This window comes from Polyodon spathula, chromosome 4, assembly GCF_017654505.1.
Source record: "Polyodon spathula isolate WHYD16114869_AA chromosome 4, ASM1765450v1, whole genome shotgun sequence".
Lineage (NCBI taxonomy): Eukaryota > Metazoa > Chordata > Actinopteri > Acipenseriformes > Polyodontidae > Polyodon > Polyodon spathula.
Window position 1 is genome coordinate 28,422,345 of NC_054537.1, and position 18,238 is coordinate 28,440,582.

General features: G+C 35.1%; 1 protein-coding gene across 1 annotated transcript in view; it reads right to left on the bottom strand.

Moving 5' to 3' along the window:
• Positions 1–2,642: 2,642 nt before the first annotated feature.
• The window catches only part of rb1cc1 (RB1-inducible coiled-coil 1), a 78,460-nt gene continuing 62,864 nt past the window's right edge, over positions 2,643–18,238 (bottom strand). The window contains exons 21-23 of the mRNA XM_041247559.1: positions 12,350–12,477; positions 11,469–11,539; positions 2,643–2,918 (exon numbers count right to left, since the gene is read on the bottom strand). Coding sequence (XP_041103493.1) covers positions 2,841–2,918; positions 11,469–11,539; positions 12,350–12,477 — 277 coding nt within the window. The 3' untranslated portion in view covers positions 2,643–2,840. The remainder of the gene's footprint in view (positions 2,919–11,468; positions 11,540–12,349; positions 12,478–18,238) is intronic.

Genomic DNA, 18,238 nt, shown 5'->3' on the forward strand with positions numbered 1-18,238 from the left:
TGAGGCCATAAAGCTCTATTTTGGTCTCATCAGACCATAGAATCTTCTTCCACTTGGTCTCAGTCTCCCACATGGAATTTATATTTTAGAGGCATACTTGTGATTGTTCAACTGCTTTCCTTGGAAGCCAATTTCATTGACTGACAGTAACTTAAATTTAAGCAATTTGTTGCCACTGTGAGAAGCTCATTTTAACAGAATAATGCCAATTGCAATTTTGATTAATAATGTGTTGGAGTAGAATGGTGCAATTTGGTAGAATAAAGCACATTAAAAGAAAACAGTGATGAGAATTGCAACTCTGATTAACTCAAGTTGATTTAGCTGGCAGAACATACAATGTTTGTGTTGATTGTGGTGTTGCTTATCTCATATGATTTGCTTTGCGAATGTCTATTGTAAACAATCAATATGCCAGCCACTCCTAAGGCTATAAAACTGGCAGTTATGGACCTCTTTTTGGCCCCACACTAGAACTATCAACTTGCAATACAAGCTCTAGCACTGTAATTCATGTATACCACAGCATTCAACCTGAAGGGGCACATGAGCAAGTTCCTTCTCAATGTTGGATCAGTTTGATTTCCCAGCAAGCTCACATCATATGCGATGAAGACAGCAACTGAGCTCTGTGATACCCTACAGCCCCTTGAAGAAACCACTGACTCTGTCCAGGGGGAGGAAGTTGTCACCTCCATTATGGTAATCATTAGTATTAGGTGGCTGTGTCGACAACAGTCTTTGGGATACCTACAACTATAAGCTTGTTGCCACGCTGCAGGTTGCTGTGGAAATGAAGTTTGCACCTTGAGTCCCTGAAGAACTTCAGACTTACCGCTACCCTACATCCTCTCTTCATGTTAGACTGAGGTGCACTGAGGAAGAGATTCTTGGTGTAAGGGACCTTCTGAGCAGCAAAGCATCAGCTCTTCTATGCCCTCCAGTGAGTCGTCACCTCCATCTCCACCTGCAAAGTGACTGAAGCTGACCGAATTCACGAGTAGCAGGAAGTTAGCCCCAGTTTCAACACTGACTCCTACCACTCTCCACCCAGACGTTCACGACTACCTCACACAGGCAACTGACTCTTGAGGATGACTCTAAACCACACACTTTCTAGAAGGATAAGATGCAGGTACAGTACTGTTGCTAAGTTTGCCTGCAAGTACCTGGCAATACCTGCTTCATCAGCACCTGTTGAGAGGCTTTTAAGAAAACAGTAAGTTGTAACATGTTGAATTCATAAGATACATTTCTCTTTTATTGACCATGTAATCAAAGAAACATGGTATCACAAAGTCTACCGGAAGCCATAATAGTAGTACTAGTATTTGTTAGATTTTTCAATTTGTCAGTTTTTCGTTAAGTACATGGGGAAACTACAAAACGGTATTCAGCAGGTTTCATTCAACTTTATGAAGTTAAATGAGTTAATTCTATAAAGTCTTCCAAAACTTTTAGCCACATCTGTACATGTGTTTGACAAGGTGTATATATGTTTGATCAGTAAAGCATGCCGTAAAAGGAACTGGAACAGGAATCGATTAAAAAGGGACCGGGAATTGGAAAGGAAAAACCCAACCACTGTCCAATATACACAAATTACATTGGCTGAATGTATTCCCTAAGGGTAAAACACTCAAGACATATCTGAGTCCAATCCTACTATACTCTTACCAATGGCCTAATCTCACCCCATTTCATAGTAAAAACCACTAGATAAGTCTGTCCTATATACACTCTTTTTTACTTGGCATTCACAAATCTAGATCTGATCTAGAACATTACAATCAATGTCGTAAGTTTTCCCTGAAAGCCAACAATATTTTCTTGCAGGTATCAAACCGTGTTTTACTCTGTTGTCTTAAAGACTGAACACTTCTATACTTTTTAGTAAAAAAATAAACAAGTGGAATAAGTGTAACAATGACACAACAAAAACAAAGTATCACAATCTGGGTTCAAACCTTTATTGTTTCAAAATTCTAAATGTATTTTACAGTATAGTAATTTGTTGTTATTTATGACTTTTTATGGTTAATGTAGAATCACATTTTAACCTAATAATGAGACACAAGATCACCAATATGAAAGTCTTTTATACATATGCATGTTTAAATGATATCGGGAAGCTTCTGTACTGAATTATATTGTAAACAGTGCCTTTTCTTCAGTTTCTGAATCAACGAGAACATTTTTATTTGCTAAAAGTGCATTTAAAAGATTGCAATGATGACTGATTCGTCAGTCTGTCAAAATATACATTTCTGTAACAACAGAGGGCCATTATACTGGGTTGTTGTGAACAACAAACTGTATTTATCTAGAATATCAACTAGAACTTTCATCTAGAGTAGCAAACTAAAGAAAATATATTAATATGCATGCCATGAACATTCCTCCATAAAACTTTATATTTTCTGAATATTACACAGAAAGTATGCTGACAATTATATTTTTCACAAAAGGACAAATGCTGGTAAATATAAGAACTAATATGTAACATTCAAATATTTATTTAATTTTACAGACAAATAGTCTGGCTATTAGCCACTATATACAGGGCATGCCCTTAAAAAAAATATTTGGTCCACATTTCTAAGTCTTTTGGGTAAAAAAAAACAAACAGACAACAATGCAAATTAGTAAATCACATTTATTTTTTATTTTCAAATTTTCAAATCAAGAACTTACTGCAAAAGGGCGCCCAAGAATTGATCATGTTTATACTGCCTGCCACTGTGAACTATGATAAAGAGGGTACATATGAGTAAAATGAGATAAGTAAGAAAAATGACAAAACAATCAATGATCTGATGATAGTTCTTTTTGTCTTGAAGTTATACTTTCTTGTTCCAGGGTACAGCTTTCACTCTGTAGAACTTTGTGCCCAATGGAACTTTAAATCGGTTTTGAGCCTAGAAGACATAAAATATAAAATATTTAGTGGGTTAGTTATGTAAAGTGTTATGCTACCAATAATGACACGTAATGCACTATTATAGGGTTTAAACAGAATGTATTTTTAAAGTAAATGTAAAGCAACACATTTTAACTTCCAAAGCTGAGACCCTAAAAAAACAAACAAAAAAAAAAAAAAAAACACACAGGTTCTAAACTTCGTTGAACACACATCTGACTAAAATACAAAATTAAATAACTCCCTCTCTATATAGTGAAGCAAAAATGAAACTTTCCGTGAATTAACTATGTTTAAAGCACCATGTAATCAACACTATATTTTTAACAACAACAACAAAAAAAAAAAAAAGTAACCCCACTCGTGGATCATTTAAATTAACAGTTTTAAACTATGAATAGCCTGTCTAAACGGTGGTCGGGAGTTCAGTTCGAAGTGACAGACAAACAAACTAAGTGCGAGAAGGAGAGCGGGTCGGGAGAGGAGAAGAGGGAATCGGCTCGCCCCAGGATCGGCTGCCGGGGCGGGGCTGAACTGAAGCTGAAGCATCTTGTCTGCCGGAGAAAGCCGCAGCTCCTCTCGCAGCAAAAAAAAGTCAACACATTAGGAAAGATAATCACGTAATAGGCCTAATATTTATTTAGTTATAAAACAAATACTGAATAAGATGTCTGTGTTATAAAGCGCCAGCACAGCTTTTCTTCAGTTCAGATACAGAAGTTAGACTGAGAAGTTACTTACAGTTTGAACACCGCCAGTACTGTATTTACTGTCGAAATATTGCATGAATCACTAGTATAGGAAATTGGAGGACATGCTGTAGGAGCGTTACATACCAGGCCCATTATAACCGAGAGCCTTATAGTGAGGGAGCACTGTATATAAATAAAAGGGAGTGCAGCAGTCATAAAATTATTGCATAGACTGGATGTGTTGTGAAAGCCAAGTGCTTCCAACCACTCAAAGTGAAGCAATTTTATAACTACTGCAGATTCTGAAGTGTGTTAACGCACTTATAAAATAAAGACAACAAAACACTAGCTTTTAAAATTTAAATAATTGTTTAATTGAATGTATCCTTCCACAAGTGTAAAGTAATCCCTATAGTTTGCTGTAAAGACTACAAATCGTCTTGAAGAATCTATCATAGCTGAATTAACTGTTCATTTATTTTTGTAGATATCCACATTTTCTATTTATTTATTTACTTTTATACTGAAGCTTGAACATTTTGTTTTTGTTGTGTAAAGTAAAACTACTTCAAAAGAAACTGCTGATGTTTTGTCATGGCTGACCAGTTTGAGATTGAGACATCCAATGAAACCAATTAACAAAATCTAAATTCTAAAACAAAATTCTAAAATCTAGGTGTATTGTCCACGAGAAAAACTGAATAAAACATGACATTTTGTCTTGAATGATGCAGAGAACACCAACACGCAGTGACTGTAAAACATTTTACAGTCAGACAAATCGGCTTCCACAGGAATCCCTTGTTAACTGGCTTCTGCCAACTTTCCAAGCCATTCGTGGGTGTATACTGATTTGGGCATGCTTTTGATGGCACAAATGCACAGTCACAGCATTACATTTGTCAGTGCCTTAGGTTTAAATGGCAATCAATTGTAAATCCACAGGAAACATGTTGAATCTATGCCTTGCCCTTTTGCAGTAGTATTTTATTCAAAAGGGGGGTCTAAAGAGACAATTGCTGTCTTTATTCTTCACTGTAGTACAGTATACAATTTAACCAAAGGTCTCACTAAATAGTTTCTACAATTACACTACTGATCCTTGTAACTGAAGCAGCCATAATGGATAGTGACCCATTGTCATTGTTTAAAATCTTAGAATTAACTTTCAAAATTGTTGAGTTGACTCACATTATACAGTAATTATTAATATCCACTAAACATACTAGATCCTTGACAATTATAATATTAATAAAATCACTGGCCCTCCACTGTACCACAGAGATCAATTGCATCCATGACTAAGCACAGATTATACCAGTGAAAATGTTGCCCCATTTTTCTGACAGGAAAAAAACAACAACACTGATGTTAACTTAGAAAGAATCAACTTAGCTTTAGGTTGGAACATTTCTTTCTTTTTTTTTTTTAATTATTTGCAGCTTTGCAACACTTATTATCTTAATAAATTCCAAAAAAAGGTGCAAAGTAAACATTCTTTTCCAAAACTGTTAAAGAGTTTACAATATTATCATCTGTAGATCATGAAATAATTGTAAATGCTGGTTATAAGAAGTAATGACTTTTAGATTTGATGTCTTCTTCGACTGATCTCATCACACTTTACTGTGCACTATAAACAAGCTCCTCTGCATCACAATAAACACATGGAATCCCCATATTACTAGTAAATAAATAATAATAAATTGTGCACAATAGCAACTAGTGACACACGGACTTTAAAGCAATCAAAATCCATGGTAAATAAATGGTTAAAAACGGGTCATTTTCTCAGTTAAAATCTGAGTACAAGGAATGAGTTGTCTACAGCACGGGTTCCCAAACTGTGGTCTGTGGGTCGCGACAAGAGTCCCGGGTGGGTAGCAGGAGCAATGATATTCTATGTATTTTTTTTTTTTATTAATAGCAAAAAGCAGGCGCCAGTGACAGCTGTAACTAGAAAAATAAAGTGTAGCAAGAAAGTACTGGCAGACTGTCAATCAAAGCAGAAATTAACAAATCAGAGCTAACAGAAAATAGTGCAGTGTTAAGGTATGTGATCGCTCTGCTGGCATATGTAAAAAGTGTGTTCAGTATTAATAAAGTTACAATATGTCAAATTCGCTACCAAAGTATAAGTTTTGCCAAAGTATAAAGAACAAAAAAGGCAGTTGCAGGAGTTTGAATGCATTTGTACCGCAGGCTGAGTTTTGAGGTGCTTGAATGGGTTTTCTTTTGTAATGTTTTCATACTAACTTGATAACTCTCATGTAAAAATTAAATTGATGGCTATGATAGATACATGTTTGTGACTAATTAGCTATTAATATTTAAAATATTGAGTACTTTGATATATTTTTCAATATTAGCTAAATCAAGTTATCAATCAAACTGATAAATCTTGTTAGACCGGTAACACTAAATAACACAATTTTTGTTTCTGGGTAGTAAGTGTTATTTCCTAATTGCTTATGCCTCAAAAGTATAGAAAATGATTATTATTCCTTACAAACTTTGCTTTTGTGACCAGGACAGTGATATTTTGAAATTTACCTATTTCCATTGAGAAAACGGGCAAATTTGTCCAAATTAACATGTATTTATACTAAAGTAATACAAAAATGACTACAAAGATTTAGAAAGGAGTAGTTTTTTGGAGATTTACGATTATACTGTAAATCACTTTCACGAATCAGCCCTCAAATGTAGTCTCCCATCATGTTCTTGTTATACTGTCCTTGGTAGCGGCATTCAAAGTCCAGTATATCCTGGTGGAAGCGCTCGCCTTGCTCCTCCGAGTACGCTCCCATGTTCTCCTTGAATTTATCAAGATGAGCATCAAAGATATGGACTTTGAGGGACATCCTACAGCCCATTGTGCCGTAGTTCTTCACCAGAGTCTCAACCAGCTCCACATAGTTTTCGGCCTTGTGATTGCCCAGGAAGCCCCAAACCACTGCGACAAAGCTGTTCCAAGCCGCTAGAATGCTTCTTGGGGAATTCATTGCACTCCAGGATCTTCTTTATCTGTGGTCCGACAAAGACGCAGGCTTTGATCTTTGCCTCAGATAGCTTAGGGAAGAAGTCTTGAAGGTACTTGAAGGCTGCCGACTCCTTATCTAGAGCTCTGACAAATTGTTTCATAAGACCCAATTTGATGTGCAGTGGTGGCATCAGCACCTTCCGGGGGTCCACCAGTGGCTCCTACTTGACGTTGTTCCTCCACACAGAGAACTCGGTCCGCTTTGGCCAGTCACGCCTGTGGTAGTGCGCCTTGGTGTCCCTGTTGTCCCAAACGCAAAGATAGAAGGGAAACTTGGTAAAACCGCCTTGGAGACCCATCAGGAATGCCACCATTTTGAAGTCTCCTATGACCTCCCAGCCATACTCATCATACTTCAAGGCGTCCAGGTGGTCTTGATGCTGTTGTAATCCTCTTTGAGGTGCACCGAGTGAGCCAGGGGAAGAGACAGGTACTTGTTACCATTATGGAGCAACATGGCTTTGAGGCTCCTGCATGAGCTGTCAATGAAGAGGCGCCACTCGTTCTGGTTACAGGCGATTCCGATTGCCTTCAACAGACTGGTCACATTGTGGCAGAAGCAGAGCCCATCTTGACGGGTGAAGAAGCTGGAAAAAGGTTGGTGACGCATCCTCTGATCTGTGACTTGCACACTTTCATCCAACAAGTTCCACTGCTTAAGCCTAGACGTCAAAAGCTCGGCATTGGACTTGGTGAGACCAAGATCTCTAATCAAGCCGTTGAGGTCTTTTTGGTTGGGGTAGTATGGGTTTCTTCTCAGCTACAACGTTTCCTCGCTCTCTGACTTACTGCTCTCTTCTAAAGACGGCTGCTCTCTCTCCGGAGGAGTGGGTATGGGGAGTTCATGGCAGTGTGGCACCGGGGCGATGGATGAAGCAAGGTCCGGATACGTGATAGCAGGTGCATTCTTGCCAGTTCGACGTTTGGAAGGGTCCACCATGCAGAAGTAGCAGTTGCTTGAGTGGTCAGTGGGCTCCCGCCAAATTCTTGGAATAGCGAACTTCATGGCTCTCTTTTCCCCTCTGTACCATCCTACAAAAATACATTTATTTCACCCATGACTAATGTGTAAGAGATTCTTGCAACATTTTTCATATATGATATATTTTTTCAATAACATTGAAAATTGTAAAATATTTTAAAATTAAAAACTTTTACAATTTTAAAAATTTTAACAAATTTTATAACATAAAATTCCGAGCAACAATTGTCCATCTTACCTTCCAGAGTTTTTTTGCAGTGCTCGCAGGTGAAATGAGGTGCCTAGGGTTTGTCTTGATCCCAGACAGGCATGCCGAAATATGCCTTGTAGGCCTCACACATCTTAGCAGATGCTTCCACTGAGTACTTTTTTGCTCTTGTCTTGATAAATTGGCCGCAGACATAGCAAAATGTGTCTGCTGGATGCTTGCAGCCTCTTGATGCCATCTCAGAAAAATGCAGATATGTATCCATTTAGGCAGCTGGAACTAAACTGAACTGGTGAGCTTAAGGCCCCTGTATTAATACTACTATTTATATTACTGGAAAGTTCTAGAAGTTACTCCAAGTTTACTCAGCACTGAATCTATCTGGAATGTTCTGGAAAATAGGTAAATTTCAAAATATCACTGTCCTGGTCACAAAAACAAAGTTTGTGGGGAATAATAGCCATTTTCTATACTTTTGAGGCATAAGCAATTAGCAAATAACACTTACTACCTAGGAACCAAAAAAAAAAAAAAAAAAAAAATTGTTACACGGTGTAATCGATTTATTAAAATGTTTGGATATACTGCCATTTTATTGACTACTGGCTCATTCAAAGTTGTCTTAAAATAACACTAGAATGTTTTGTTGGAAAATAATAATTAAAAAAAAAAAGTTTTTTGAGCGATTCAAATTTTGCTGCAGACAGATTTATTTTCATAAGTTTTCTTTTGGTTAAATGGTGGGGGGGGGGGGATATTGCAAGCTAACTAAATGTGATTTAGCAAGTTGTTTTTGGTTGTACAAAGTAGTGGCGAAAAAAGTAACTTCTGCAAGGCTCTCGTTTCCCTCTGTATTGTGTGCATTCGTCTTTTTTGTGCAGGACAGTTCAGTGTGAGAGGTAACGGCTGGACGTTTTGGTCACAGTGTTCAGAAATTAGGATTTAAGACATGTTTTTGTGCATGTTGTACTGGTTTTACTCAAAAGTGATTCCTGTTCAGGTATTTGTAAATGGGAATAATAACAGACATGCACTTATTTTACCAAGAAAAATGTAACTGCATTTGTTAAATGTTCAATTATACAAAAGTGCCTAATTTAAAGGTTTGATAAAAGTTTTTTTAGTTTTTGCAATTTATTTTAATTACTAAAATTAAAGTGTTTCAATGTTTTTAATTTCACTCAGTGAATACTGTATGTGACCTCCACCTTTCACAATATTTATTCAAATGAAAAGGACCGTTCAGATTAGGTTTATTTATAATGTTACAGGTTTAAACATATAAAAAGTTTTCAATTTAACATTTTCCCAAGGAGTGCTAATAGTGGGCCCTAGTGGCTAATGCAGCTGAACAGGTGGGCCTCAGGTAAAAGAAAGTTTGGGAACTCTTGCTCTACAGTACACACCCCTCAATGAAGCTATCAATGGCTATGTTTATAACAGCTTTTGGCAGAATCTAGAATTTAGACTTCATCATAGTCACGTACTACATTTGTGTACATTTTGGAAATGTGTGTTCCAAGCTGTAGGCGGTAGGCCAGTGTCAGTTTTGTATGACTGACTTTGTTCCATGGGTCAAAATGCATCAAAAACTAAAGAATCATTATCATACTGAGAATGAAATGCTACTATATCTACTATAATCCAGTTGCAAGTTTTGTGTTAGCAATGCTAAATCGCAAAACTTCAGAACAAATAACTCTTAGCCAATAAAACTCAGTACAAAAAATAAAATTAAAAAAATAAGCAAACCAAGGAAATGGCATAAAGTTGCTTCACCACAATTGTCAAAAGTACAAACCTCCAGACTGTTGCTGATAAAAACACTTAAATGTCAGTCCAAGCACAACTCTCAGTGTCACTTAGTAAAAATGTGCTTACGGTCCCCAAGATCATAGCACCAATTCCTATTGTTGCAAAAAATTTTAATACAAAGGTACTTCTCTGACTATAATTATAGTGGTTACAACCTCTCTTTGAATGGATTTGAAATCTTTTACCAGACATATTTTTTTTTTTATTTTAAGCTGTAAAAAATTTGACCAAGGTGTTATTCAAATTACAGTAAAGTTGTTGATATTGATGATTGCATTGCTGACAAGGGATAAAGGCATGGGTCACATATAACACAGTACATAGTTTAATAAAAAAAAAAAAAAGAAAAAACCTTCAATACAATTGGTAGTAATTCAAACATTCAGAAAATAAGTACATTAAACTATCCTAGGCTAAAAGTACAATCCTGGATGGACCTGGATGGCCACAATTAGGTTAGTAAAATTAGGGTGCAAAATGTTAGAATTATATTACAGAAACAAAGTTGTTATAAACCCCTTTATTAATATAATGCACAATTAATTTACAGGATGGTTCTTTTTATGATTGACACCCCAAATATTAGCATAGCCCCTCCTTAATTACCATAAAATGACACCAATTGGCACAGTATTTAGAAGTTTGTTGGAAACACATAAAAAGGACAGGGTCAAGTAAAAAAAAAAAAAAAAAAAAAAAAAAATTATAATAATAGCGCTACTATCACAGCATGCTATTTTTATTGTAAATGTAGCCAATAATATTCACATCATAATAGATATAGTCGTCACTCACATATCCAACCCTATAATATTGTGACTTCAGTGATGGTTAAACGCGTGACGCATATCTCATTATTTCATTTGGCCTGTTCCAGCCCTTGTCCGTTTTTTCAGGGCACTCAAAAAAGATGGAATATCAAAAATAAATAGCTAAAAGAATGTTGTTTTAAAATAAGTAGGCTTCCATTTAAATGTACTGTAGTTGGTTTTGTTGGTACAGTACTATATTTTCAACAGTAGTAGTATTTTAATTCAGAATGATATGATTCTGAAAATATCACTTGCCAAAAGAGACGACACGTGGACTGTAACACAGTGCATACTTTTAAATCTGTTACGTATTATAGCAGTATGTAAAGTTCCCCATTAACGACTCAATAGCAACATTTTATTAAAATGTTACCCATGCACAGAACTGCATAAAATGTAAAAGGCAATGTAATTTAGCAAAAGAGTAAAAAAAAAAAAAAAAAAACAGGTTTCCAGAATTAAAACAGTATCCAAAGTCAGTACTCAAAGTTGTAGAATATAGTGCTCGATAAGGCCACAGTTCACTTGTCACCTGGTACAGTTCACAGTTGCAAATGAAAATGCACAAAAGCAACTAAAGATCACAGATTTAAAAACAATGCATCACAGTATCTAAAACTGTTTAATGATGAACTGTTTTACACTACCACATCGCTTTGTTTTTTGCTGCATTTTGTCATGTGAAACTGTAGGAAGCGCTGTGTAACTGCACAATAAAGACAGACTGATTTGGCATGTGAGAAAAGAAAAAAAATGCAGGCTATGACAGATAAACAAATAAACTGTAACACTGAAGAGATGGGTTTTCTATCAGAAAACTGGTGACGGAGTCGGAAATTGCGTGTGATAGGTAAGTGCATTCATTTGTTACGTATATATATAATGGGAATTGATTTGTTTCTTAGTATAAGGGCAGTAAAACGTGACTGATGTGTACCTGAGTGTCGTATATCCGAGTGCTAGCTGTATATAAATATTGTTTCAAGACGTTCTTACCTTCTTTGCTTGACAATATTCCTTTTCCATAACTTTTCCAAGAACCCAAGGCCTTCGTGGCGTACCTGATGCTTAACAGACAATAGTAATAGGTTATAATTCAATATACAATATTATGATATAGAATAAAGTCTGTCAAAAGACGTAACCAAGAAATATATATCTATATCGATAATATATATATATATATATATATATATATATTATATATATATAATATATTATATAGATATAATATATATCTATATATATATATATATTATATATATATTAATATACTAACTAACCAACTCGTTCCAAGTTCGACAGACATATAACTTACCTATCCCTGTCAAACCTTCTAAGCCTGTATAAGCCACCTTTCGTGACACGGAGGCCTCACAGAATTTAAACCAAGTATTTTTTTCAGAATTTAACAGTTTTACTATCCTGCATTTAGAATCATGCCTTTTTCAATATTTCCAGAACTCCTGACTGCCAACTTAAGATGTTTGTATCCTGGAAAAATGTTCTGAAATTATGTCATCATCTCAAATCAAAGCAGTAATTAACTTCAAAAGGACATTCGTCAAAGCAAGATCAGTTCACAAATACAGTGAAACCAGCTCTCCAAAAAATGAAGTGTATTTATATAATGTATTCAACAAGGTGGCTTTGTAAAGCAATGCCAATAAATATGAACATAAATTCAATTATCAGGACGTAACTACTTTACATGAATGGCAGAACTACATTTAAAGTATCAGTGTATTCATCAAAACATAGTTATGTTCTTTATTTTCTAATTGGTTCTTATTTACTCATATTTGTTACAGACAACAAAAACAATGCAAATATGACAATACAAAATAACAATATGACCAATAATGTACCGCACTCACCTGGTTTGAGATCCAATGCTGCAAGAGACTCGGAGTGCAGAAAGTATAAGGTTGGGCCAACAGTAAACAGGACATAATTATCATGCCGTTCATCCAGGATAATAAGAACCAAATCTCCAACCTGAAAACTGAAACAAAATGTCAATCAATATCCATGACCAATTCTGAGAACAAAGAAAACAAAACGTTTATAAAAAGGCTAGCTTGATATGAATGTAATCATTAAGTAATAGCTGGCACTCAAGTCTATAACTGGCAGACCCAAAGTTCAGTAAAGATTTTTGTTTGGATACTGACACAGGAAACTTCTATTTTGTGACGATGTCAATTGAAACTGCAGTCATGCTACATTTAAGACTCCCATGATGGGGAACCTGTAGATGAGACCCAGAGCAGGCATTCCCTCAGTGCATAACTCAGGAGTCGTAGAAGTTTAATTCTGTGAGGGAGGTGTCAAAGCTGTTACCCCACATACATTTGGAGACATTTCATGGATCACTAACCAAAAGGACTTCAACCTAAGAAGTCCTCAACGCAAAGTTGTGTCATTTTGAACAAATCCACCAAATATTTGTCCTAAAGCAGAAAAAGTGTTGTCCTGGCCTGTTTAGTTCTATTGTGTTGTAAGCAATATCGAAAGGATGGCATTATTGGCTATGTACAAGTACATTAAGGACAAAGAAAAGGAAGAAACAATCCTATAAAGGAAGTCCCAAGATCTGCAACCCTCCAACATGTAGACACCCCTGCAGGAACCAGACAACTCAAACATGTGAGGGAAATAGCAGCTGATACACCATGATTGAACCAGCTCCATGTTTAACTGTAGGTACAAGGTTTTCTTCATGCAGGCTTTGTCTTTTTTAATCCAAACATCCTATGGTCCATTTTTGGGAGATAGTTATACAGTATCTACCTCTTACACCATACAGGCTTATTTCGGCCCGCTGTTTATATATGACAGATAGCGTTTGCCGTTCCCATTGATTTCAATAACAAAGGCATTGTTTACACAGTGCTAAGCACGCGTATATTTCGGGGAAACTCAAGTGTCACAAACTAGGTAGCTACATATAAACTGCTGTTTTTTAAAACAATCATTACACCAGTTTGGGAGTAAAACTGATGAAGCGGTCAAACTTAAGAACATACAAAAGAAACAAAACAAAAAAAAAAGAAAAACACACGTCTCTAATACCACTTTAACACACACAAATGCCACTACTGAGCCGTTTAAAAAATTCTTTAAAATACCCATTCACACAGCACAAAATTGTGCAATCTATGCCGGTATAATACTGTCATAACCCTTTCACACAGCCAAAGTGATCACGCGAGTACAACTTTCAAACCTGTCAGTCAACAGATCGTTTTCATGGCAACGGAAACAAAATAAATAAATAAACTCTTAATTAATCGTCTTATTAAACTCAATACTGTAATAATATATATATATATATATATATATATATATATATATATATATATATATATATATATATATATATATATATATATATATATATATATATATATATATATATATATATATTTTGTTTGTTTAATGAATGGCACTGGAGAACTGTAGTGTACTGTAAACTTCCTTGTGCTCGCTTTGTCCTCTCTGTTAATAATATACACGTATAATATGAAAAACTAAAATAAAAAGAAACGAAAAGACCCAACACATCCGGTATACAAGTCATGTGGGATGTTAACTACAGCGCTTCAGTGCTGGCATAGCCTTTCACAAGGGGGTGGTTCAGAGACGGCACAAAATATGACAGCTCTGCGACGGTACTGGCAATTCACACAGACCAAAATGCCACATCAGTGCCGGTTTTGTCTGTGTGAAAGGGGTATATGGTGTTGGGAAACTGATGCAGACCTAACCTAATATTGCTGCCTTAAATTGTATGTAAAAGTTCAACTACACAACAGAATATGACCATTGTATCAATCAAATGCAGGAGTATTAACAAAGTAAAGTTACAGTACCTATACAAATGTACACTCTTGTTCAGAATCAAAATGGAAAGCAAAGCCATTCAGCTGCAAATCTCCATTATCTGACATGACTTTCTATGCAGTGTCATTCAAAGAGCGGGACACATTAGATTTTATTGTGCATCCTTCTTACTCAGCATTATCTTCAACAATGACCACACCGTGACAGGAAATAACATTAGCTTCTCAACAATTGCATGGCGCTGTTTTGCTTTTGCAACACGGAATGATGCTAAAGAATGTAGTTTGGGTTTTTTTTTTTTTTTTTTGGTTATTGGGAAATTGAGCAAAATAGTCTTTTAACATTACCACCACAATGACTACTAAACAAATGGCCTACAGTTAAATTAGCAAGACCTTTTTGGAAGATATTTCTGCTAGGTTGAGTCCACTGCATAGGGAGAAAGTTACAAGGCATTCAGAATGTATGTGAAAGTGATTGGCTTGTGACCTTGGATGTTTCATCTGTATATAATATTCTCTATTCCCAATTTTGAAGGAATGGAAGCTGTGTCTTCCTATTTAGATAAATGACAAGTATGTCAACCTCCCACTGAAAACTTATTTCCTTTTTGATAAAAAAATATTATTTACAGATACATGGAACAGAAATGGGGGCTCCATTAGCACCAAATTATGAAAATTTATTTATGGGAAAATTTGAGGATGATTATATTTATAAAAACAATCCCTACAAAGGTTTTGTAAAATATTGGGTACTTGGTACATTGATGATATCATTATGATTTGGTCCGATACTGAAGTTAATTTAAATGGTTTTGTTAACTACATCAACACAAGAGTCGAATCAATCACTTTCACTGTAGAAAAAAGTTTAAATCAGATACGTTGTTTGGATGTTTACTTATATAAGAGCATAAATCGTTTGAGTACCACTGTATATAGAAAACCAACTGATAAAAATACTTTGTTATCAGCTAACAGTTATCATCCTATCTCCTTAAAGAGAAGACTTCCAATTAGCCAATTATATAGATTGTGCAGGATTTGTGATACCGAGGAGGATTTTGAGAGACAGTCTAAACACCTGTTGGACTGTTTTTGGTCACGGGGATATAAAGAAAAATTAAGGATGCATTTTAAAAAGTCAAAAGTGTCAAGCGTGACTGTTTATTTGTTAAAAGATCAATCAAAACAACAAAAACAATTTTCAGTTAATTACGCATTAACATTCAACTCTCTTGGTAAGATCAAAATCAATAGTGACTAAACATTGGCATATTTTGTCCTGGGTTCTGGTTTTCAAATTACGCATTAACATTCCTCCTCAAAATCAATAGTGACTAAACATTGGCATATTTTGTCCTGGGTTCTGGTTTTCAAACTCCCCCTCTTTTTACTTACAAAAAAGCACCTAATCTTAAAACTATGTTGGTGAAAGCAGATGCACATAAATCAAAAAGTAAAAGAGCGTTTATAATGGGATGTTTTCTGTGTCGCAACTGTGTCTCTTATAAGAATCTTATAAAGTCTAGTTTTTTTTTTTAATTGTCTTACAACTGGTAAAAAAAAAAAAAAAAAAAATGTGGGTAAAAAACTAAATCTTGTATAACATGTAGTGTATCTACTGACTTGTCCATGTGGAAAGGGGTATGTGGGTAAAACCACTTGTCAATTAAAAACTAGACTTGGCAAACATAGAAGCTCCATTCAGAGACAGATATAACTTCACCAGCTGCGAAACATTTTTTGGAAGAAAACCATGACATCGATACTTTAAGGTATATTGGAATAGAGAAAGTAAGTCAAAATAGGAGGGGTGGCAATCTTAATAATAAACAAATTCTTTCTAAAGAAAGATCGATTGATCTTTTTAGTCTTTTGTGAACTAGCAAAGAAAAAAAAAAAATTTAAATTGTTGTATTTACTATACCCTTTTTGAATTCAGTATTATTTTTTTCTTCAACACGCATTAACAACATAAATATGTCTGATTGATATGGGACAAGTTTCTGGGTGGAATTACCTTTAAGTTCAAAAGAATAAGTCGTCAGTGTTTTGTGCGTGACGTTCACTCACGTTTGTATGAAATTTGAAAAACAAAAATTAAACTTTCGGGTCTGAATAACCTTAAGACGGTTAAAGGGTCCATCCGATGTTCGACAGGGGTGGTAAAGAGGGTCGATGGTAAACGTCATATCATCCTCCCTGGGCATTAACTGGTGACTCTTCCATGCCCTTGGTTGCTTCATGTTATCCCCCTAACTATTATACGTATGAGTTCTAAAATTGTTTTAACGATACGAATAAGAAAATGTGTAATGTAAATTTATCGTACGCGTAATTCAATTTTCTTTCAAAAAACACCAAGTATGCAGCTTATCTGGAGTAGCTGACTAACAGGACTGGAGACTTAAACTAGCAAATCCCCTGGCACAGACATACCCAAGAATACTTAAAGAAACAAATGAGGTCATCGTCAAGCTGCTGGCAAAGATTTACCACAAATCTATCAAGACAGGGGATGTCCCAGTTGACTGGCGCGTTAACAATGTAATCAATGTATTTTAAATGGGAGATAAGGCAAGACCAGGAAACTACTGATCCATCAGTCTCACCTCCACATGTAAAATCATGGAATCAATTTTAAGAGGTAAACTAGAGGAGTATAAAGGAGTTCCAATAACTAATCAAGTCAGTGCCAAAAATGAAAGTTATTTAATGACAGAGATTTTACATATAATTGCAAACATTTAAAGATTATTGTGAAGTCTATTTCACCAATTCTCTATTTAAGATGGATTGGGAATGCTTTATGTAACTGCATAAACATTGGAATATGTGAATCTAATGTAATGTACATGTTTCAAATGAGCCTGGAAAAGGATTAATTTGGTCTTAGCTTTCAGACTTAAAAAAAAAAAAAAAAAAAAAAAAAACAAAAACCCATAATTAAGAATGATATTACAAAGAAAGTTAATATTTTAACTACAACATTGTGGCCACCTGGGTTTACAAAACATGTCATTTAATCATTGAACTTGTAATCCTTGTTTTTATTTATTTATCTCTGAAAACGGTTATAGAGTTGAATGAATTATCAGTTACTTTAACAAATGTATTGTTGAGATTCACGGTTTCATTGTTTGCTTCAATTATCACATCCTGAGGACTTTTAAAACACCACCATGACCAACCTCTAACTGCAACTGGCACATGGTTACACAATTTTTATTTTTGTTGTGACTTGTTTGTGTTCATTTAAAAACTGCCTGCACTTAAGTTTTGTTTTAGCCCTATGTATTTTGAAATGTTTTGAACTGAGATGATGAGCATAGCTCAACACAGGAAATATTACTACTTCATTTCAAAACAATAAACAAACTGGTTTAAGTGAAAACCTGCTCACATTATATTTCTATTTATTGATTTATTTTTTGGTATATAGCTAAACAACACTGGGTAGTGGCATTAACCTATATATAAAACACCTGTATTTGAAAAGTGGCTGTAGTTTGTGTGTAAAAGTTCCTTCCACTTATTTCGCTCTACTGTATGCAAGGGTGTTTATTGTATACACAGTTTTAAATCAGTGATAAGAATTTCATTGATATGCTTAGAATATAAGACACTATTGGTCAGTTGCTGAATACCCATTAATAAATCATGTTAAAACACACTGAACAAGTATGTTGCCTTTTATTTGTATTTTACCAACAAATTGTACCAAAGCATTCACATTGCTGAGAATCATAAATACTGTGATTTATTTCTTAAACATCAGTGGCCTGATTTTTACCAACCGATTTTCTCCTGGTTTCTGATTGTAAAAATAAAACACAGAAAAATTCCCCGGAAATTCTGAAAAAAATAAAAGCCAAAAACAAAAAAAAAAAAAAACAAACACTAGAAATACCATAC